The sequence below is a fragment of the Danio aesculapii genome, chromosome 8 (assembly GCF_903798145.1).
Source record: "Danio aesculapii chromosome 8, fDanAes4.1, whole genome shotgun sequence".
NCBI classification, from domain to species: Eukaryota; Metazoa; Chordata; class Actinopteri; order Cypriniformes; family Danionidae; genus Danio; species Danio aesculapii.
Window position 1 is genome coordinate 21,381,069 of NC_079442.1, and position 24,774 is coordinate 21,405,842.

General features: G+C 35.4%; 2 protein-coding genes across 3 annotated transcripts in view; one reads left to right on the forward strand and one right to left on the reverse strand.

Annotated features, from left to right (window-relative positions):
- The window catches only part of ncs1b (neuronal calcium sensor 1b), a 117,098-nt gene extending 105,136 nt beyond the window's left edge, over window positions 1–11,962 (reverse strand). Inside the window, exon 1 of the mRNA XM_056463401.1 lies at window positions 11,219–11,962. Within this exon, the coding sequence (XP_056319376.1) occupies window positions 11,219–11,282 (64 nt within the window). The 5' untranslated portion in view covers window positions 11,283–11,962. The remainder of the gene's footprint in view (window positions 1–11,218) is intronic.
- A 9,052-nt stretch (window positions 11,963–21,014) lies between these two features.
- Window positions 21,015–24,774, forward strand: part of LOC130234068 (Rieske domain-containing protein) — a 6,507-nt gene continuing 2,747 nt past the window's right edge. Inside the window, exons 1-2 of one of the 2 annotated variants that reach the window (XM_056464343.1) lie at window positions 21,015–21,370; window positions 23,017–23,205. In XM_056464343.1, coding sequence (XP_056320318.1) covers window positions 23,031–23,205 — 175 coding nt within the window. In that variant the 5' untranslated portion in view covers window positions 21,015–21,370; window positions 23,017–23,030. The remainder of the gene's footprint in view (window positions 21,371–23,016; window positions 23,206–24,774) is intronic. The other variant, XM_056464344.1, reaches the window with a different exon arrangement.

The window sequence follows — 24,774 nt, forward strand, 5'->3', positions numbered from 1 at the left end:
ACAGAAATTTAAATAAAGCCATTCAAAATATTCCTTCTATCGCATGCCGTTGCTATAATTCAAAAAACAGTTTAAACTAGCCTTTAGGTTTGACAGTCAGACACACTCCTGTTGATGTTGTCAATCTGGCAACCTGCACTTGTGTTTGTTTTGAGCCAGGTGTGGAATACCTAGTTCAACCACTAGGTGTCAAACTTACATACTGCACCTTTTTAAAAAACGGGATGAAGATGTCTAAATTTTTCTTATTTTGTTGAAATATCATTTAATTTAATTTTATTTTTTTCTTCATTTCCTCCTTTTGGAAGCAACAAAAGCCACGGGATGTTTCTGAGAAGATAAATTAAGTAAAATTGACCTTGATTTTCTCAACTCAAAAGTTTCCTCAGAGTGAAAAAGGTAGATCTCAAAATAATGCAGTCGCAATTGGATAGGGTTCAGATATGTAAAAGATTCTTTCACTCTGTAACCCTGTAAAAGCATGGCATTTGTTGAAAAACAGTTGCACCCGTTACATAGAAAAAATCCTTTACTGTCACAGCCCTAATCTTTTATTACACAGGCTTAAGCCGGCAAGACTATCACATATTATTAAAGAATTGTACAGACTAATTTTAGGTTTTATCATTATTATAACGATAAGAACCCATCCCTACCTCCGATGCAATAGAATGAAAGTGAGGCCACACTGCAGGACAGGCAAGCAACCATCATTTGTAGAAGTGAAGTGAGCTATTGAGGAGCGAGAGGTGCGCAGGACTAGCCCAGTTGATTTACTCCCACAGTGACCCTCAGATCTCCCTGAACACCAACTGTAGAGCAGGTAGTAACAGAGAGTCGCAATCTTAGTGTCACCATAGTAATCCCCTTGCAAATAGGGCATGAATTGCTCACAAACACCACGTTGAGTCCCAAACATGTAACACGGCACTCGTGACCATCCCCTCACAGAAATAAACCCATCACAGTCAGAAAAGCAGGGTCAAAACTCGATTTGCTCTTTTAGAGAGTGGGAATCACAAGAACCCAGGGACAATGAGGAATTCTCAATTCCCAGTCACACCCATGTGCCTTCATACCACTGGATGACCACAGCTACTCAGAAGTGAGAATCATATTGACAACACATGTGCCACTTATATAGGCATATGGATGTAGCTTTGTATGCAGACTTCACTTGCCAATTGTCAATGGCCAAATCTGAAACAAGGTCAACGTAACGGTCTCCTAAGCAGAATGCCCCATCTTAATGCTGTTTGACATAATGTAGAGAGACAGACTCAGAGTTTATTAGGGCTAACATATAATTTAAGCATTCAGTAACTTGAGTCACTATAGAAAGGGCCCCAGTCATAACATTTCCACAACAAAAATACATTTTACTACAATTTTGAAAATCCACAACAAAAATACATGTTAAAACTATTTAAACATTCATGACTTAAGAGAAATAAAGTGACTTAAAGAGAAATGTGAATAACAATAATTAAATTCTACATATTTAGACAGCAAACTAATGAAGAATCTCAGTTAAATGAATATCACAGGAGTGGCTTCACAACAACTGTGTCCTTGAGTGGCCCAGCCAGAGCCCAGACCTAAATCCTATTGAGCAGATCACAAAAACTGTTATAAAAGCACACATCTGGTCCGAGCTTCTACCCTGGAGAAAAGTCAGTGTATAGAGATTGATGATTGGCTCCTGTACTAGTAGGCGGGGCTTCATTCGTCATATAGACCGTTACACTTTTCTGCATTCAAACTATACGAGCGGCATGTCTTGTGTAGTCATTAGTCTTTGGCATTACCCAAATTGTTGAAACTAAAGATATTTAACTGTTCAGGAAAAACATGGGACTTGTTAACAAAAGCAAAGCAATTTACATCACAAAGCAAATAAGTAAATAAATATTCACTTACTCAGGCCAGTACTATTGTAAATAAAAATAATTTATAACATGTAATTTGTATGATTTCTTTTATTTTGTTAAAATTGTTTACATTCTGCAAAGGGTTTCCAAACTTTTTTCATAACATTTTAATGTAAACACTGGTTTTTATTCCTTTCTTTGTCATCCTACACTGGCAAAACAACTACAGTGCAACCGGAAAGTATTCATAGCGCTTCACTATTTCCAAAATTTTATGTTACAGCCTTATTTCAAAATGGATTAAATTAATTTGTTTCCTCAAAATTCTACACACAATACCCCATAATGACAATGTGAAAAAAAGATTTTTTGAAATTGTTGCAAATTTATTTAAAATTAAAAAACTGAAAAAATCACTTGTACATAAGTATTCACAGCCTTTGGTGTGAAGCTCTAAATTGAGCTCAGGTACATTCTGTTTCCACTGATCATTCTTGAGATGTTTCAGCAGCTTAATTGGATTGTTCACCTGTGGTAAATTCAGTTGATTGGACATGATTTGAAAAGGCATACACCTGTCTATATAAGGTCCCAGGGTTGACAGTGCATGTCAAAGCACAAACCTAGCATGAAGACAAAGTAATTGTCATTTGACCTCCGAGACAGGATTGTCTCGAGGCACAAGGCTGGGTAAGGGTACAGAAATTTTTCTGCTGCTCTGAAAGTTCCAATAAGCACAGTGGCCTCCATTATCCATAAGTGGAAGATGTTTGAAACCACCAGGACTCTTCCTAGAGCTGGCTGGCCATCTTAGCTGAGAGATCGGGGGAGAAGGCCTTAGTCAGGGAGGTGATCAATAACCCGATGGTCACTCTTTCTGACCTCCAGCGTTCTTCTGTGGAGAGAGGAGAATCTTACAGAAGGACAGCATCTGTGCAGCAGTCCGCCAATCAGGCCTGTATGGTAGAGTGGCCAGACGGAAGCTACTCCCTGCCTGGAGTTTGCCAAAAGGCATCTGAAGGACTCTCAGACCATAAGAAACAAAATTCTCTGGTCTGATGAGACTCAAATTGAACTCTTTGGAGTGAATGTCAGGCGTTACATTTGGAGAAAACCAGGCACCGCTCATCACCAGGCTAATATCATGCCTACAGTGAAGCATGATAGTGGCAGCATCATGTTGTGGATGTTTTTCAGCAGCAGGAACTGGAAGACTAGTCAGGATAGAGGGAAAGATGAATGCAGCAATGTACAGAGACATCCCGAATGAAAACCTGCTTCAGAGTGCTCTTGACCTCAGACTAGCGCGACAGTTCATCTTCCAGCAGGACAATAACCTAAAGCACACCACCAAAATATCACAGGAGTGGCTTCACAACAACTGTGTCCTTGAGTGGCCCAGCCTGAGCCCAGACCTAAATCCTATTGAGCATCTCCGAAGAGATCTGAAAATGACTGTACACCGTCACTTCCAATCCAACCTGATAGAGTTTGAGAGGTACTGCAAAGAGGAATGGGCAAAAATTCCCAAAGACAGGTGTGCCAAGCTTGTGGCATCATATTCAAAAAGACTTGAGGCTGTAATTGCTGCCAAAGGTGCATCAACAAAGTATTGAGTAAAGGCTGTGAATACTTCTGTACATGTGATTTTTCAGGTTTTTTTATTTTTAATAAATTTGCAACAATTTCAATAAAATCTTTTTTCACATTGTCATTATGGGGTATTGTGTGCAGAATTTTGAGGAAATAAATTAATTTAATCAATTTTGGAATAAGGCTGTAACTTAAAAAATGGAAAAAGTCAAGCGCTATGAATACTTTCTGCATGCACTGTATATTTAAAACCTGAATGAAAGCCTCCATATTTTTACTTCCCTTTCTTACAGTAATCTTATATAATAGGAATAGAATTATGCAAACCCAAAAATACGTCTTCCTGATAAAAAAAAAAAACATAATATCTAGCTATGGGCTCAAGCTCACGGAGAGTTGAAAGACGTGGGGAACAAAAGGAGAAGAAACTGATAAAGGTTACAAATGGGGAATGGGAGAGAAAAAAAAAACAACAAAGGAGGGAAAAGATAAAGGAGTGCTGAGGGGAGGTAAGAGGGATATATGGATAGAATGAAAATGCAATGTCCTTCATTACTAAGCACAGCTGATAAGACCTTAATTACAGTATTCCATTCCATACTCACAGAGAGGCAATTAAATGTGAGAGAGAGGCTAAGACCATGCATAAAGAAAGAAAGAAAGAAAGAAAGAAAGAAAGAAAGAAAGAAAGAAAGAAAGAAAGAAAGAAAGAAAGAAAGAAAGAAAGAAAGAAAGAAAGAAAGAAGTGGATTCCATGGAGTCCATCCCAGTACAGAGGCACATTTCCCTGCATGCTACAATTTCCTGCCCAGTGCCTTTCCATGTAGCGCCCACCACTGAGCCCAAAACAGCAGACATCATCATCATTAGGAGGCCATTGGCTGTCACTTCCCATTCTAAATCTGCATGACTTCAAACCAGCTCTGCCTACTTACTGCACTCACTGCTTATTAACAAAGACACTACATATTTACTCAGTGTCTTTGCTTCTCTCAATAAGAAAAAAGACAGCTATTAGGTTCTTAAATAACTATTAATAAACCAATAAATATTTGTTAATTGTTCTTAGTCAGTATAGACATGGTAGCCTAAAATGTTACACAGATTTATTTTGCTTTAAATTTAGAACTAGTCTAAAACATTATTGTCGGTTACACCAGGCACCTCCCAATTTAACTTTGCAATAGACATTTATCAGTTTAAACAGAAGCCCCTTTTACACCTGTTTTAAATGCATTTTCAATAGTCAGATTATGATTAGGCTAAAACATTTTGAGCTAGTCAAAACGTTCATTTAAAAGCACTAATGCATCAAACAGAGCATAGTGATGTTAAAGTGTAGCGAAAACAAGGGAATAGTTTTGTTAAAACAGAAACACAGGAGATCAGTCATATGTAAAGCGATGTTAATCCAAGGTGGAAACATGCTTCATGGGTTGACCACTTGTGATCAGCCCATGAAGCATGTTTCCACCTTGTATTATGTGCCTGAATACTGTCGATGCTTCACTTTTACATACTATCCATGCTAAATAGTGCTTGTTGTCTACTACCTCCATTGGAAATTCATTCAATCATTTTCCTTAGGCTTAGTCCCTTTATTCATCAGGGGTCACCAAAGCGGAATGAACTGCCAACTTATCCAGCAGATCGCTGATTTTTAAAGAAAACAGAGCTTAAATGCGCCAATTTTGCAATGGCATACAGTTCGCCGGAAGCGCTTAACCTGGCAATTATTGCAAATAATTTTAAAATAATTCTTGGCAAATTAAAAGTCCTATAAGCATACTTCGGCATGTATCCTATTTGGTCAAGTTGTAAATGCATCACTTTGCTTTTCATAAGGAGGGTTCTTTCACATCATAGACCAGGAACTGGCATCAATGTGTTAATTATCTCCAATACGCAATTAAATATAAAGAAATCTGGAGGATGTAAATTGTGACAAGATGATTGACAGGGCAGTTTAAACTGTGAAAAGATGCATGTAACTAAGCAACAGTATGTTCCACTGAGCATTCAATTATCACATTATGAAAGTATATGTCCTAAAGCTTGCCAACTCCTCTGGTACTTAGAGTGCTCAGCATAAATGAGCATACCCCTCTTCACTACTTTTTACATTGATATTTTCTGTTGACCTTATTATGCAATGTGGAAGTGTGGTCATTTTTGCGATTGTTTTGTTGCGATTCAGTTGCCTATAGGAGAAATGACTATGAATAATAAACAACAGAAAACATTCAAACTACATCGTGCTCTCCAAACAATTGTCTTCATGACTATACATAAAATTTAGAATAACACAATCAGGAAATATCAGTTTTCAACATCAAGCAGCATAACCAGCTGTTTTAACTTCTAAATATCAATGAAAGTTGTATGTGAAAAATAAGGTCAATAGAATGCCGTATAACAATAGGCCCATGCATACATTTGATTAGTACATTAGTCAGTACATTCATTCATTCATTCATTTTCCTTCGACTTAGTCTCTGTTTTAGGGGTCACTCCAGCAGAATAAAAAGCCAAATATTCCAGGAAATGTTTTATGCAGCAGATGCTCTTCCAGCTGCAACCGAGTATTGAGAAACACCCCCCCCCCCCCCACACACACACACAGACACACACTCATACATTACAGACAATTTACTTTATTCAAATACAGAATAAAAAAACAGAACACAGAAATGCCAACTGGCCCAGCTGGGACTCAAACCAGCAACCTTCTTGTTGTGAGGAGAGAGCGCTCACTACTGAGCCACCGTGCCCCCTTTAGTCAGTCCAAAACAAACTTGAACTAATCTTGAGCTTAAGATAACAGTTCAAAAATGAGTAAACCCAAATTGATGTGTTGAAGGAAAAATATTAAATATAATTTTAATAAACGGGAAAAATCAAGAGAAACATATTTTTTTTCATATATAATTATTATTATTACTATTAATATTATTATTTTTGCAATAACTCATTTGAAATTTAAATGTATTATCTTTCTATTGCTAATATCTTTCTATTGCTCCCTTTTAATGGATTTAACTGTTTAATAAAACTGTTTTGAATAAATGCAACAAAATAGGTTGGTTACATTCTCTACGAAATGGATATCTATAGACACAGTTAAAGTCCCCCTGAATTATTAGCCCCCCTGTTTATTTTTTCCCCCAATTTCTGTTTAATGGAAAGAAGATTTCTTTTCAACACATTTCTATACATAATAGTTTTAATAACTCATTTCTAATAACTGATTTATTTTATCTTTGTCATGATGGCAGTAAATAATATTAATAAATTAATAATTAATTAATTAATATATTAATCATTTTGACCTTAAAATGTTTTTTTTTTATTAATAACGGCTTTTATTCTAACCAAAATAAAACATATAAGACTTTCTCCAGAAGAGAAAAAGATATTATCAGACATACTGTGAAAATTTCCGTGCTCAGTTAAACATCATATGGAAAATATTTAAAACAGAAAAAAAAAACTCAAAGGTGGGCTAATATTCTGACTTCAACTATATATATATATATATATATATATATATATATATATATATATATATATATATATATATATATATATATATATATATATATATACAAACAGTAATGTGCATAGCGCGAAATCTGAATTTATATATTTCCACAAGTGTCAGAACCAATCATAACAATTCATTTTTTATTTTTATTTTATTTAATACAGCTTATGAAGGTGTAGTAAACTGGATCATTAGGCTATATATTCTATCTTAAGGTAATTGTGCAATGCTGTTTTTTCTACACTTTTTTGTAAATGGAATATTTCATTTACAAATAAAGTGTAAAATATAACAAATTTAACATAATTTATAAATACAATAATTCTGCCATTACTTGAGTCACTATTGAAAGGGCCCCAGTCATAAAATTTTACAACATCTTTAAAAAACAATCTCCATAAACAACATATGTACAAACTACCTTAACATGCATGACTTCCATTTAAATGAGCAAAACATGTCTGATAATGTGCTAGATGGCAACAGTTGCTAAGGCAAGATTGGATAATGTAACAATAATTAAATTCTACCTAATTAGACAGCAAATTAGTGAAGGATCTCAGTAAAGCAAATACCTACAAAGCCTGCAGTGAATTGTGGTCTCAGCATTACCCACACTGTTGTCATTTCACTGCACTAGTTTTAGAATTGAGACCTACTGTAGCTCGCTGTGTTTACGTATATAGCTTATGCATCCATGGAAACCCAATCTGCTTCACTGGCAGAGAGCAAACCACTTTCAGATATCTCTCTGGGCAACTACCAGCCTGATTGCAGATCTCAAGATTGGCCAATTTGCATATTCATAAAGCTTGAGTCCCAATTGGAGGGCTTTTAAAACATGCTGATTAGGCAGACTTCCAGGCTTCAGCTAATCACAATTTGCGATGCCATGAGAATTGTGATTTCCTGTGATAAAATATACATCGTGTCTGCCATCGGATCTTGAATGCGATTTAAAAATGTTGTTTTCAAACAAATCAGCCTATTTTCTCCTCAGTTAATTAGCACTTGCGCTAGACCCAAATGAATAACGAAGAATAATAAATTAGCCTTATATAGCAAACATGGCCTTTTTACTCCAAAACAGAAATTATAGAAATGGTGAAGGAGAAAAAATGAAAATATGAAATGTGAGCACCATTCAAATAGGCTATAAACAACATTTATCACATTGATTAATATAATAAAGGCTTGTTAGTAGCATCAGATGTTCCATTAGGCACATTTAACATTTGTGAAACATTTTAATTGAGCAGAATGTTCTTTATAGCAGACACTTTTTCCTGCAGCACTGGTTGTAAAACTTTCATTCATTTATTCATTGTCTTTTCAGCTTAGTCCCTTTATAAATCAGGGGTCGCCACAGTGGAATGAACCGCCAACCTATCCAGCACGTTTTACACAGCGGATGCCCTTCCAGCTGCAATCCAACCCTCACATACACTACGGCCAACTTAGCTAATTCAATTGACCTGTACCGCATGTCTTTGGACTGTGGAGGAAACTGGAGCTTCAGTCAGTCAAACAAGCGACTTTCTTGCTGTGTGGTGATTGTGCTACCCACTGCGCCACCGTGCTGCCCCTGTATACTGAAACTTTCCTATTCGTTATTTCTTTAGTATTATAAGCATAGATGTAGAAAACATTGATGTAGTGTTTGTAATGTAAACCATACATATCTGTAGAGCATATCTGAATACCAAAGTGGGTGGAGCCAGCTATCAACCGCATCTTGGCAGTGCAAAACTGCACAAAAAGGCAGAACGTGGGTGCAGCTATATTCTTTATTTTCCTTATATTGGTTTTCTTAATTAAATGTGTGGAGTTCATATTCTGTACACATATCCTCGGTTGTGCTTTATTACTAATGGTTTATTGAGTTTTGTTATTGGGTTATGAGGGTTTATTGAGGCATTTTAAAAACACTAAGCATTTACAGTAGCATTTGTCTTAACCAGCTAACTAACTAGTAAATACTAGGCTATGACATAACATGGCTGTTTTATAGAGCCTATAGCTAACATCTCTGTCAGGTTATGGTGTGTAGTGAAGTTTGAAAAAATAAATAGATAAATAATAAAGTAATTATTTGAAATAAATTAAATAAATACATAACTAAAATATTACAGTATCACACACCAGTAAAAAAGGTCAGTCTGTTAATAATCACACAACAACATGCATTATAATTTGAAAAATAATATAATAGGGCTGGGCGATTAATTTGGCCTAAAATCTAAATTTTGATTAATTGAATATTTTAACTCGATTACAATTAATGAACGATTATTTCTGACAAATCTTTTTTGCCTTCTAAAGGCATTTCTGGTGCAGCTTCCAATCATCGTCAATGTAGTGCAAAGTAAGGCTTAATAATGAGTCCTACTTGTCCAGTTATCAGATGTGGGTTCAAAGTGGCCGCAGAAGTAGAAATCAGCCACAGCCTTTAACAGAGCGGGGTCACGTAAGGAAAGTAATTGAAAAAATGTCATGGAAAAATCTGATCAATTATAGGTTCTGAATATCGATATCAATTACTTTTTGATTAACCGGCCAGCCCTATAATATAATATAACATTCATTCATTCATTCATTTTCATTCAGCTTAGCCCCATTATTCATCAGGGGAATTAACCGCCAACTTATCCAGCATCTGTTTTACACAGATGCCCTTCCAGCTGCAACCAATCACTGGGAAACATACATACACACTCACTCACACACATAAATTACGGCCAATTTAGTTCATTCAATTCACCTATTGAAACCGGAGCACCTGGAGAAAACCCACGTGAGAGAACATGCAAACTCCACACAGAAATGCCAACTGACTCAGCCAGGACCCGAACCAGTGACCTTGTTGCTGTGAGGCAACAGTGCTAACCACTGAGCCACTCTGTCACCCTAAATATAAAAAGCTATAGACTGCATAAAAAACAAAATGCAAAAGCACAAACATGGTCAAGTTCAGTGGCTGGATTTAGCTGAGGTTACATGATGACTAGCAGCAGACAAGTGTCACTCAAATAGCCACGCCCTTAATATGCAGAATTTTGAAGATTAATATAATTTAAGCTAATGAGTTTTTTTTTTTTTTAAATCACCCCCTTACAGTTGTCATGAAGGGATTTATAAATTAGCTTTATATAAATTTTATATATAAAGCATTCTTTTGTACCAGGCTGTAAACTAAATTACTAAATTATAGGAAATTTTACCTCTGGGCATGTACTGTACATCTCTTTTGGAGCCAATCTCTGCCTGTCAATGAATTGCAGGACAACTGAAGGTTGCTGCTTGGTTATAAGCCATTAACCAAACCAACCAGATACAATGTGAATACCAAAATTCTGTATTTCAATTTGAAGCATAGAAGATTATCAAAGAACAAAATACAAAGCAGCTGAAATTAAGACTACATACAACATCTGCAATGATGGAAGTACATGTCCATGAAGCATTGCAAATGACATAATTCAAGTAAAAATACAAAACTATTCATTTAAAGTTGTTGGTTGTATCAACAGAAACAACATTTATGTTTTAAATATATGTATATAAAGCATAAACAAAAAAGTAAGGCTGGGTGATATGGCAAAAATGCAATCTCTATAATTATTTTCCATATTAAACAATATTGATATATATTTCTATAAGTTGTTAATGCTTCCAGATAAAAAAAATAAAGAGTAACTTAAGCCACAAAAATGAGAGAGTACATTAGTTGGCATAACATTTTCGGCGGCTAAATTTTCGGTGGCCGAAAATTTGGTACATCTCTAATATCAACACACTTAGATTCTCACTGTTGCACATTTCTGTGTGATTGGCTCTTAGATCAACATAGAGTAAAAAAGTCCAGAGCTTTCATTTTTATTGACTTAAATTTTTCACAATTCAACATAATATCGTTTATCAGCCCAGCCCAACAAATAAGTATTGACAGAGTAGGGAGACTGACTTGTTTATATAATTTGTAATGCTTCATTAAAGTGGGTGGAGCTATAAACCTTTTTTGCTATTTATTACTCACTGTTGTTCCCTAATTTGTGGAATTTTCTGTCCACCATATTGGGAAACTAAGTTTTTCTGCATACATTCTGCTAATAAACACAATTGCTTCAAAAAATATGTTGTGTTTTGTGAACAGATTGGTTCAGGTAATTGTGTGAAAAAAAATTGAACAATATAGTCAGAAAGTACTTACAGTAGGTCTTTCTGGTCAGTTCCTCCACCACCTCCGGTTTGAGCTTGCTGTTTGATTTGCCCATGATCGCCAAATCCTCCTCCAGATATAGTTTGTATGGTCCAGTGTGAAACTGACCTATACCTGAGCCCTTCACCAGCTCGTTTCTCCTTATGGCAGAATTTCAGTGACCCAAACGCACCAACAAAGTGACAAACAAATCAGCACTGCCAACAAATCCAAGGAAATCCATCCAGCATAAATGTCCGCGTTCTTGCTGACTTACTTAGCCCTTTGTAGATTTAAAGTCACTGTTAGAATCCTTTTCACAAAGCAAGACTCAAAAATCCATCCTCAACAACTAGGACCTCTGACGAGTCCTTTTAAACTGTTGCTCCTCAAATAAAAGCCCATCAGTTCGGTTCGGTTCAGTTGACTGCTAAAGTGTCAGATTTTGATCGTGATCTGTTTTATTCTTCAATAAAGAATTAGGCTTTGAATGTATCTAAATGCCAATGGTTACAAGAGACGCTCGCCGTGTTCTGTGTGCTCTCTCTTGCTCACACTTGAGCGCCAATTCTCTCTGGCTCTACACTCACCCTCCCTCTTCTCTCCGTCTTTCTACTCCCTCCCTGTCTTGTTAGCTCTGAGTGACTTTTAAAGGAGATTCCTTGCTCTAGTTGTCTTGGCAGCTGAGATGAAAGGTTTGGTGGAATTAAAAGAGAAGTGCAGGCTTATATCTAGTTAAATCTTAACTAGTGGAATCCGTTCATGTGGACATTTGGGTAGAATTAGTTCAGGTTGAAGTCGTCGTGTAGAATTTGCTGGTCAAATGTTTTTTGAAGTCCTTCTGGTAGATTAGTTCTGGTAGACTTAGAAATCGTTCGGTTGAAATTTCTGGCAAAGTTGGTCCTGTTTGAAGGTTTTCTTATAGAATGTGCCCTGGTAAAAGTTGTTCTTGTCAAATTCGCTCTAGTAGATGACAACAGTCTAGAATAATCTGACCAATCTCGAATAACACTAATCCCTGGCTGTGATTATTGAGGTATTTTTGAGAGCAAATACTGCTGAAATGGCAAAAAGTGTAGATTAAAATCATTTGGTGAATAAAAGAGTTGATATTCACCACCGCTGATCGCATTAGACAATATGTGGAAGTTGGAAATAAGTAGTTTTTCAGTGTCCCAGTCTGCGAGGCATTCACATTCTCCTAGTAACAATTGTTTGCTTCTCTCTAGGCCTGTTCTTCTTCACACCTTGTTTTTCAAAGCAGCAACTCCTGTTCGCCAAGATCTAGTTGTCGATAGAAACCTCCAAACACTGCGGGAACAAACAGCAACAAGGTCAGACTGCATTGGATGATAACAGTGTCATGAGTCTAGCAATCTTGATAGAGCCACTGAGAGATGAAGGGTGGGGGGAATTGCTGACCGCACACTCTTCTTGCAGATAGATCTCACACTTGACTTTCATGAGAACGATTTTCTCCCTGAGCCCGTGTAAGGACGGCACCATGCACTATTCCTTTGGCAGCACTGCAAGTGCATCGATACAGTATCCTGAACCAGGGTCAAACTGCATTAGTCAAATTATGTTAGAAGCAGTCTGGAGGATTCTATTTTTGGTTAAGGGTTGTAGAGTTCACTAATACAGATTTAGCTACAGTATGCTTCAAACAATAAAAATGTTGCTTGTTCGGTGAGTAGAGGCAATAAATAAATAAGCAGCAAATCAAAAACATAAAAAGCTATGAAAACTAAACATTAATATGGATAACTCCAGGCTACAGGAAAAACAAAAATCTTCCTCTGATCTAGTTATCACAGGGAAAAACACTCTGGGAAAATGTTTTGAATCAAAGCACAGAACATAAAAAGTGTTTTAAAATAGAATTATCTTGCATAGATCGTTCAAAACAAGCTGTGATATCATTTATTACAGTATAGTCTCAATGCAACACTGAGCTGCAAATCTAATGATCTCCTTAAATCTGCTTAAATGACTTTTTAGTTTTATGACCTGTGTTAACCGGCTGCATGATGCATAAAATGCTGTAATCATTGGCTTATTAACTTTATTTTGCTTTATGAAAGATTGGAAGAATTGTGTATTTGTTGCTTTGAGATGTGAAAGAAATAGGTACAACAGTGGAAATCTTATATTTTAGTCTTACTTGAGGTCATATATCTGTGATACAAATATCTAGAGATAACAATGTCATGTGTAATGCTGATATGAATAATATTTAAAGCACAGAACATGATCAAATATAAAGTCAAATAACACTTATTCATTCTTAAATATGTAATAAATCTCAAAATGAAAAACTATTGTCATTTTTCACTGTATAAGTCAATATATAGATAAGTGTTTATTTAGAGTTAAAGGGTTAGTTCACACAAACTTTACAAATGTAAAGTTATAAATTCAGTGTACACCAGTGTTACTCAACCACGTTCCTAAAGGACCACCACAACTGCACATTTTCCTTAGCTGTTTCTCAATTCTTCAGCGATCTTGCGTCCTCATGTTCTCGTGTAACGTTATCATCAACTGCCAAAGTTGAGTTCCAATACTCAAGACCGCAAGAAGAGAGGATGCGTGAAACTTCCCGGATGTCTTCTTGATATCGAGGATGCATGGATGCAGCCTTGAGCACCGAACTCGCTCTAGTCCCAGAAGTTATTGCGACTGGAGGTAGGAAGTGCAGCATTTTATATAGATTTATTATAAAAGTTCAGAGATATCACTTATTTACCTCAGGAGTTTCACTAAATGTAATGGTGAATATAAACATTACTATGAAAATCTTAATAAAGGCAAAAACACATTAAGGGTGTTTATTTGCTGAAATTACTATTAAAATCTGTTTTATTTGTATTGTGCAATGTTTATTTATAAGGTCTTTATGCATAGTACATATATTGAAAAGGGGAAAAACAATAAATTGTATGAATGCTGTAATGTTTAAATAATTTTCTATTAAAAACATGTGAAGGTCTCATGACCACCAGGAAGAACGCAGCATCTCACTTCTCACAGGATGCGTTCTCTGTTCTCGCAGTCTCCCAATTTCATTCCCCCTAGGTGAACTGGCAAGACCGGTCTGTGTTCTTGGAATTGAGAAACAGCCTAAAGCTGCGTTCCAAATGGCACACTATACACTATGCACTAATGCACTATGTACTTATGCACTTACACACTCAACAGCACAGTATATGTATGTAATGTTGTCCCAAATGGAACACTAATGGTTTTTTCAAACTGTTTCCCTAATGAAGTTTGACAGTTGCCAAATCAGTGAAATAAATGACTAACGTACCAAATAATACCTGTCATGAGTATAACCGCTTTCACCATCAGGAGGTGCAACCACTCTCGTAGGACAATTTTGCTTTCACAAAACATCTCCGACCGATAGCTCCGCCCCTTCCGCTACGTGAGCAAACCTGCGTATTAAACCTCATCCTTGTCGAGTGTGTGAAGTGTCCATCGTTACACACTTCATATTACCGGTTGAATGAGTGCATCATCCGGGTAATTAAAGTGTACTTATTATTTTTTAGAGTTTTCAATGTGAACGCACTACTTACACTATTCATACTACAAAATGGCATAGAGTAGTGCATAAGTATGCCATTTGGGGCGCACCTTATGTCTCCTTAACCAAACACATCTGATTTAGATCATCAGCTCATTAGCAGAGACTGAAATACATCTAACGGATGTGACAGACAAAGAGACATCCACAACATGCAGTGTTGGTGCTCCATGACTTCACGGGGCTTTTTGCTTTTATAAAGTAGTTCCATAAATAAGTGAAGGTTTCACATAATAAAACAAAGCAAGTAAAACAGTTTATAATTTAGGCTCAGTACTCAGTGAAATGGTTGCCAAGCAACAGTCATGGTATGTTTATAGAGTAATATACAAATAAATAAAAAAAATATTTTTTTTAAAAGCACTTTAAAACTCTCAGTTTATCTCAATTTACAATTTATTGTTATGTTTATCTTTTTTTGTTTTATAGTAAAAATTTTATTTATTCCAAAAGTAAAAAAATTTGTGCAAGTTAGATATTGTGTGTGTGTGTGTGTGTGTGTGTGTGTGTGTGTGTGTGTGTGCGTGCGTGCGTGCATGCGTGTGTGTGTGTAACATTCTAAATGACAATATTTAAAAAAAAAAATGGAAGAAATGTGATATCACACAATTATTAACGTTTTACTCAAACCACACCTAATCCAGTAAATTCAGAGAACGTGAGAGTTTTTGAATGTTCTCTTATTTCTTTTTTTTCTGTACATGGTGTGTTTTGTATGCTACGGCTACTGAAAAGAATTAATCATTTAATAACTTTCTTAGGTTGGGCAACACTGTGGCTCAGGGGTTAGCACTGTCACCTCACAGCAAGAAAGTCGCTAGTTCGAGTCCTGTCTGCGTAAGTTGGCATTTCAGTGTGGAGTTTGCATGTTCTCCCCATGTTCGTGTGGGTTTCTTCCAGGTGCTCTGGTTTTCCCCACAATCCAAAGACAGGTGAATTGAATAAACTAAATTGGCCGTTGTGAATGTGTGTATGAATGAGTGGGTGTTTCTCAGTACTGGGTTGCAGCTGGAAAGGGCATCGCTGTTTAAAACATATGCTGGATAAGTTGTCGGTTCATTATGCTGTGGATAAATAAAGGGACTAGGTGAAGAATGAATGAATGAATGAATGAATGAATCATTCTCTTTGGTTTGTAGGCTAGTATGCTCAGTTAATGTCTTTTAAAAATTGTGAATAGCTACTACACGTTTCTTATAGGAAGTGGACAAAAGTATGTTATTGACGTGTTTAATAACGCACACGTTTACGTCAGGTACTCAGAAACCGCTATCACAGCAAATTGAACGTATAAACTAGGACAGCATTCTAAACATAACTGGGCTAAACACATATACCTCTAGTTTACAAACATCTTTGACTAAAAGCTTAAACTTTTCAGCTGTGAAACTTGATAGATGGCACGTTGTTTCCTTAACGGTAGCTAAGGGCATCTTGCCATCAAGCTACGTGTCATATAAGCCCTTCAGCAGTGTCTGTTAACGCAATGTTTTTGAATGAAAGTCAACGTCACATGAGACTCACCGAGCTGTTGTTTGTCTTTCTCATTCACAGATGGCTCTCTGTCAGGTTGTGTTTGGCTTTTACCTCCTGCTGCCTCTCTGGGTGTCTGTAACCTTCTTTCAAACGGGACTGCTCTCTTCTCGCAGACTCTCCTGAGGCTGGACAAACTAAACTCACCGCCTGCCGTTAACCCTTCAGCCTGCAGTTTCTCCGGAATGAGCTATAATGTCGTCTACTACAGCTAGTAATAATAATAATAATAATAATAATAATAATAATAATAATAATAATAATAAATTATCTTTATTGACATTGTTAGTAGTTTGGGTTAGTAAATCGTGCAGTAGCTACTTTGCTTAACAGATTCATTTAAGCCAGAAAAAAAGCAAACAATGTTTTCTCTAATTTGATGGTACCATGCAAATCATTATGACTTAACATTGTGCTAACATAATAATGGCATGATTCTAAAACAGCAGCAGATGGAATGTTGCTCCTAACAAGCTATTTCATTCATAACACCTCCTACTGTAGCATCTTGAGAGTGAATGGTACCTTTTGGCTCCATGATTAGTAGAAAGCCATCTCATAATAATAATAATAATACTGAGATGATGCACACATGCACAGTCAAAACTGCCAAGCAAATGCGTACTGTATTTGGCACACTGGTGGTTGATTCCAGCCCCTTCACCATCTGTTACTGGCTATATCAAGCTCACAGTTTCATATGAACCCAAAGCATTAATTAGCTGTACAGTTTTACAAATACACCCTCATTTAGGTCTTTGATTGCTTTTCACGGTTGCCTGTGCCATCAAGCTGATTCCATTAGTTTGTTTCTAATGCACTGAAACGCAATGCAATGCAATTGTGTAGTGGAATCTCCATTTACAGTGGTGTGAAAAAGTGTAACTGAACTCCCTTACTGATTTTATATTTATTTCTTTTTTTTTTGCATGTTTGTCACACTTTGTTTTAGATCATCAAAATAATTTAGATATTAGTTATGTAAAGTATTATATTTAAACATAAACATATTGAAATATCTTAAAACATAGTCGCAGTTTCAAAATGAAATTTTTAATATTAAGGCAATACAAAATTACATCTTGTATGAAAAAGTGTTTGCCCCCTAAACCTAATAACTGGTTGGGCCACCCTTGGCAACAACAACTACAATCAAGTGTTTTTGAAAACTTGCAATGAGTTTGTTACAGCACTGCGGAGGAATTTTGGCCCACTCATCTTTGTTGATTTGTTGTAATTCAACCACACTGGAGTGTTTTTGAGCATAAACTGCCTTTTTAAGGTCATGCCACAGCCTCTCAGTTGGATTCAGGTCAGGACTTTGACTACACCACTCCAAAGCATTCATTTTTTATATATTTAGTCATGGACTTGCTGGAGTTTAGATCATTGGCTTGCTGTAGAACCCAAATGAGCTTCAGCTTGAGGTCATGAACATATGGCCAGAGATTCTCCTTATATATAGGATATTTTGGTACACAGCAGAATTCATGGTTCCATGTATCACAGCAAGTCTTCTAGGTCCTGAAGCAGCAAAACAGTGCCAGACCATCACAATACCACCACATTTTACTTTTGGTTTGATGTTCTTTTTATAAAAATTGGCATTATGCCACACATAATGGGACACACTCCTTCCAAAAATGTCAACTTTTCAAGTATTTTCATAAAGGTCTTAGAGATCATCATAATGTTTTCTGGCAAAACTGAGACAAGCCTTTACATTCTTTTTGATCAATTTTTGTTTCGGAACTTCCACTTTTGTCTCATCAATCCACAAAGTATTTTCCCAAAGGTCTTGGTGATCATCAAGATGTTTTCTGGCAAAGCTGAGACAAGCCTTTATGGGAGTTCTTGCTCAGCAGTCATTTTCATCTTGAAACTCTGCCATTCAAACAATTTTTGCTCAGTTTCCTTCTTATGTTGGGGTCATGAACACTCACCTTAACTGAGGCAAGTGAGGCCTCCAGTTTTTTGGATGTTGTTCTGGAGTTTTTTATGGCCTCTTGAATGAGTTGTCACTGTGCTCTTGGGGTAATTATGGTCAGCCGGTCACTCCTGGGAAGGTTTCTAAGTTTTTGTCATTTGTAGTGACTGCAGTCCTAAATCTTTAGAAATAGTTTTATAAACTTTTCCCGACTGTTGGATCTCAAATATTAGCGTTCTAAGTTGTTCTTGAATTTCGTTGGATCTCAGCATGATGTCTAGCTTTTGAGGATCATTTGGTCTACTTCACTTCTCAGGCAGGTCCTATTTAAGTGATTTCTTGATTGCAAACAAGATGTGGTGGCAGCAATCAGGCCTGGGTGTGGCTAGAGAAATTGAACTCATGTGTCATAAACCAGAGTATTATTGTGTTGTAACAGAGGGACAAAAAACATTTTCATACAGGGCTATGTAGTTTTGGTTTTTTGTTTTGCTTTAATCTGAAAAAGAAAAAACTTCATTTCAAATCTGCATGATGTGTTATCTTTGACTAATATTTAAACTAGTTTGATGATCTGAAACATTAGTGTGAGAAATATATAAGTGGTAAAGATTTTTTCACACAACTGTACCTATAGTGCATATTTCTATTATTATAGTTAATAAGTTACAATAAGGGAATGCGCGCACAAAACTAAGGCTAAGGATTCATCTTATTATCCACTCCTGCTACTCTCTAATGTAAATAAAACATTCTCTTTTTTTAATTCCCATGGTGTTAAGTAGCTGTTAAAAGCAACATTTGGCCTTTGGAAGAATCTGGGTTAATGCCTTCTCAGTTAGTCATGGGGGAGAGACATCAAAGGCTGTTTTTAAATGTTTACACCCAAACGCATCAGGTCAAACGATTAAATGCTTTTTTAAAAATTATTCAACAAGTAGAGTGGAATTTTAAGCTAGACAGGTATATCATGATAGGGAGGGTGGCTTCTTAATTGACTCACAGTAAATTATGATTTCATTGTATCTTTGTACATTTATGCCTAGCTGTCATTGTTTATTCATAACCACCCATGCAAGTAAACATCTGTTTTGACCTGATTAAAGTTTCATTAAGGAGTTACTGAACATTGTAATTTTTTATTTTATGTATTTATTTTTAGATATTTATTTTCACATATTTATTTTTAGACAGATTTTAAGTTTTAGTTTAGCTTATATAAACTATTCGTTCACATTTTCTATTAAAGGAATAGTGCATGAAAAATAAAAGAAAATTCTGTCAAATCCATTTAGTTTATTCAATATATAGAGCATATCTTTGGACTGCAGGGAAACCTGAGCACCCGGAGGAAACCCACGCAAACATGGGGAGAACATGCAAACTCCACACAGAAAAGCCAACTGACCCAGCTGGGACTCGAACCAGCAATCTTCTTGTTGTGAGGCGACAGTGCTAACCACTGAGCCACTGTGTCACCCCAGTCTAACATACTATGCAATATTTGTTTTGAAAAGAAAAAAAAATTATATGGAGCCAAAGGAAATAGTACTTACATGTGTGTGTGCGTGTGCGTGTGCGTGCGTGTGTGTGTGTGTGTGTGTGTGTGTGTATGTGAACTATGCCTTTAAGATGTAGGCCACTGTCCTTGTTAAATATTGTATGCTCTATTTTAAGCGTCTTTTACGTTTTGAAACACGCTGTAATTCCAGTGTTTCACGACTGTAAAAACAAGACTATGCAAAAAGCATGACGGTGTATTATAAAGGAAGAAAGCCTCGTGAACATCCACATTTATTGATTCTGAACTTCACATGACATGAACAGATGGTCGTTTGTTTTTAACTAGGCTGCATTTAAATACGTCTCAACAGCACCACCCATTGGTCTTGGGTTGAATTCTGTTTAACATGGTCATTTTATGGGCTTTTTTTGGTTTATTCAATTAGACAAATGGGCTGTTGACATGAAATATAGGAAAGACATGTGCCGTGACATAATATAATTGAGTTTAACTGATTCTGCCTTTATGACCAAAGGCCATACTGAAGGACGTAAATGTAATAACCTAATATATTTAGATATTTGGAAAATATTATTTTCAATTGAATTATATTATATATTTTTGTACTATTTATTAGTTTACTTGACATTTGTTTATTTACATGAATTTAGCCAGTCATTTAATTATTTTTCATTAATAATTTTCATTAAAGTATTCGTTTAATCCCAATTGAATGATTTATTTCATTGTCTTATATCGTTATTTACATACAATTTTTTTTATAGTTGTCAGATTATTTTAGTTATTTAAGTACATATTTTTTACAGGTGTGTTTAATTATTTATTGTATGATAATACAAATATTTGAAAATGTATTTTACATTTATGTTTACTATTTCAATTAATTAATTCATAATTATCTGCTTTAAAGGAAATAAAGGCATAAGCATTATCAAATATTTAATTTTTAAAAAATTACTAAATTAGACTGAAATAATCCAAATTTGATCAGTTTGTGCCAATAAATATTTTGAACGCATTTATAATATTATAATATTTATAGGCTATACATTTTGCACAGCAAATTGAGTCATTATATTATAAACTATTCTTTTAAACATTTTAAAAAGGTCATATATGAGAGAACTAAAAGTTTATCTTTAACAAAATAAGAAAGAAAGAAAATTTATAAAACGGTATGTATACACGGTCTAAACTTTTATTTTGAAACCCTATAGCCGGAAATATTTACACTGTGCATTGTTTCATCTCGTTGTTTCCTTGCTACATATTTACATGTGATTCATTCCACCTAACGTTAGTTATTTAGGAAATTACACATTCGGAAATTGTGACAGCTGTCATAGAGTACTATCACGTGTTGAGAGTTGCATTTCATATATGTTCAGAGTATCTGTTACGCTTACAGTGTTACGCTTAATGTGTGATCTGCATATGACGACTTTAAAAGTTGACCAAGTTACAGGTATTAAAATTACCACAGGATCTCATAATATGTAGATCGGGCTTCTGAAGAGAGGAAATGTCATCAGGGAGGCGGGAGAATCAAACAACGTTACAAGAACAACAGCTAACCAACTACATAAGGTGAGGTAACGTTAACAGGTAACCCCACTACTCTTCAAAGTCACGTGATGACGTGCGCACAAAGCATAAACTAATGACTATAAAATGTTTTTATGTGAGTAATACACCACAGAAGTTGGTTTTTGGCTTTGCAAAATATGATTATGTTTTTTGACACCAGAGATGGTTGATCTGGCTATTTCAGTGCTTTATGTGAGTGTGTGAGACTTTGACCAAAAAAAAAAAAAAAAACTGACATTGTATGAATGTTCTTTTGGGTTTTACAAGAAAACCACCTTATAAATCAGCCAACAAATTATGTTGCTTTGAAGATTAATTGAATTGAAGTTTATTTGTATTGCACTTTTCACAATAATTTTGTTTTAAAGCAGCTTTACAAAAGGTGTATGTTATTGCGTTAAAATTAAAATCAGAAAAGTTAAGTTTCTTAGTTAATATTACTTTATTAGTCACTGATAACTTTAATTAATTATTAATAACTTTACCAGTTAAAATAATAACTTGACTTCTAGTTGATCATTCGGCATCAGAAGTGGCTTATATGAAAGATAAAGGCCTCCAAATTACGCTTATTTTACCAAAATAAAATATAATGCCTTGATTTTTAATGATTTAATTAGGACAGTAAGGTCTGACTTTGCTCAGACAGAAGTCTTGTCACGTAACAAAAATAATGTACAGTATAGAATATAAAGTCATGTTGCAGTGAGAAAAGAATTAATATTGTGTATGACTCCCATGAACTTGGACGACTGCATCCATACATCTCTGCAGTGACTCAAATAACTTTTTAATAAAGTAATCTGGAATGGCAAAGAAAGCCTTCTTGCAGGACTTCCAGAGTTCATCAAGATTCTTTGGATTCATCAATCCCTTCTCCTTAATCTTACCCCAAATATGCACAATAATGTTCATATCTGGTGACCAGGCTGGCCAATCCTGGAGCACCTGAAGTATGAGAAGGAGCGCTTTCCTGCTGAAGAATTTACCCTCTCCTGTGGTTTCTAATGTAATGGGCTGCACAAATGTCCTGATACCTCAGGCTGTTGATGTTGCCATCCACTCTGCACATCTATCTGCACATCACCCCAAACCAAGATTTTTTTCCTCACCAAACTTGACTGATTTCTGTGAGAATCTTTGGTCCATGCGGGTTCCAATAGGTCTTTGCAGTATTTGCGATGATTGGGATGCAGTTCAAGAAATGATTCATCTGAAAAATTTGCCTTTTGCTACTTTTAAAAATTATCAACTCGAAGTCATGTTATCATTTGTTGCTTTTACAACTGGGATCCATGACAAGACTTTTGTCAGGTGGTGTAGGTGATGTCTATGTGTACATATTCAATAAGGTGTATTAAGTGTATGTGTTGTCCACAAAGTCCTCAGATGGTTGGTATCATCAAGTTTGCTTTTCAAATGACGTTTTCTCTGAGGGTTTATGTTTAGGTAATATGGTAGGGTTAGGGGTAGAAAAGATTATCTTATCTTAAACATCATGACGCCTTTACGAAAGTAGACTTGAAGGATCCAAAAACATTGTTTGGATGTGTGTTTGTGTTTTAATATATATATATATATATATATATATATATATATATATATATATGAACTTGCACACTTTTGATAGTGTATGTTTTTGACAGTGACAGAGGAGTGGATGAAAAACATGAGCTCTGATGAAGATGTGGCAGCTGCATCTAAACCTTCTCACCTCATAGGGAAGAAAGAGAACATCATTAAATCCAGGCGAGTGGTGAAGTCAGTTGGAGGAAGAGACGTTCTGGTGATTTACCACCAGGGCCACTTCTATGCAATTGATGCCCGCTGCTATCGTAAGTTGAAGCAAAATATTTTTAAGGCTGCAGTTCGGGGCCCATTTAAGAGGCATAAAAAAACAGTTGTGGTTATAATTAATATTATAGTGTATGTTAGTTATGCATAGGTTTTTTTTAAATAGGTCTTATGTACAGCGTTGTGTTTGTATTTATGATTCATTTATGTAGCACCATTGTCCTGTGAGACATGACATTTTGTTCCTCTGTATGTCCACTAGGCATGGGCTGGTATAATATTCTGATGGTATGATAACCTTGGATGAAAATATCACGGTTTTGCGGTATTGTGATTGCTGTTCTTTTTAAATGTCTGGGTAAAAAACTAAAACTTTTTTCTCTTTTGAACACAAAATATTTTTATTGGAGAAACATTTACAATGTTTTGGAGCAGGAAATATGTCAGGCTAAATGAATTATTGACTTCTGCTGTCTTCATTTGTTTCAAAAACAGATTTTTTTTCACAGTTTTATACTGCATCTTTGGATATCTTTTCTGCTGGAGATACTGTTATCCTATAAACAAAACAATAAATTTAAATAAAAAAATCGTACTCCTTAGGAATGGTATAGCAGAATTTTTTATGGTTTTAACCTTGATGGTTTTAACCTTGAAAACGGTTATCGTTCCATGCCTAATGTCCACACATGTAGCGGAATGACAATAAAGACTTGACTTAATATTTAGTCACGCAGAACGTTTGTTTGTTTGTTCGCTTCATGGCCTTTGTGGTTTTTAGGCTGTGAAAAGGTAATTAATAAAAAATTGTCTGTGAATTGATAACATATTAATATTCCATATAATAAACATGATAAAAGTTGTTGTAACTTTTGTTAAAAAAGACATTTTAATTCATGTTTTCTTTATTGTAAACATAATAGCAAACATGTATGTTGTTTTTTTTTTTTATCGCAAAACAAATTTAAACCGGGTACATTCTAATACATGAGGGAAAATATCATTGAAAGCAGTATTGCACTTGTTTTTCATATTTTATATTTTTTATGAGTCTTGACCAGTGTTGGGGGTAATCCAATACAAGTAACATGAGTTACGTAATATTGCTTTTCTAAGTAACAAGTAAAGTAACATTACTTTTCAAAATTAAGTAATAATATTTGAATTATTTTGTAAAAAATGTAATGCAAGTTACTTTTTAGTTTAGTTGTATGTTGTATTTTGCACTGTCTGAAGCCAGCACCTAAGCTTTTCACTCATCACAGCACACGTGCTGCTGATGATGTGACAATAAAAGTGATTAGATTTGATTTGATTTGATTTGTTAATTCTCTTTATAAAAATAAATTGCTGAATTAAAATGATTGTAGGCACGTTGAATCCCACACGCAATGACAGAATGCAGGAACAGACAGAAATGAAGATGGCAGAGCCTTACATTTCTGTGATAGAAATATTCTGTTTATTTTGAACACATGGAAGAAAAGGAAATGAGGATTATCTGAATGGACAGTGATGTTACATTTTAATAAGACGAAAAGTACAAAAGTAGCAAACGCATTGCTTTAAACTGTTATTAATTTGTATATACAGCATGTAGATCTCTGAGG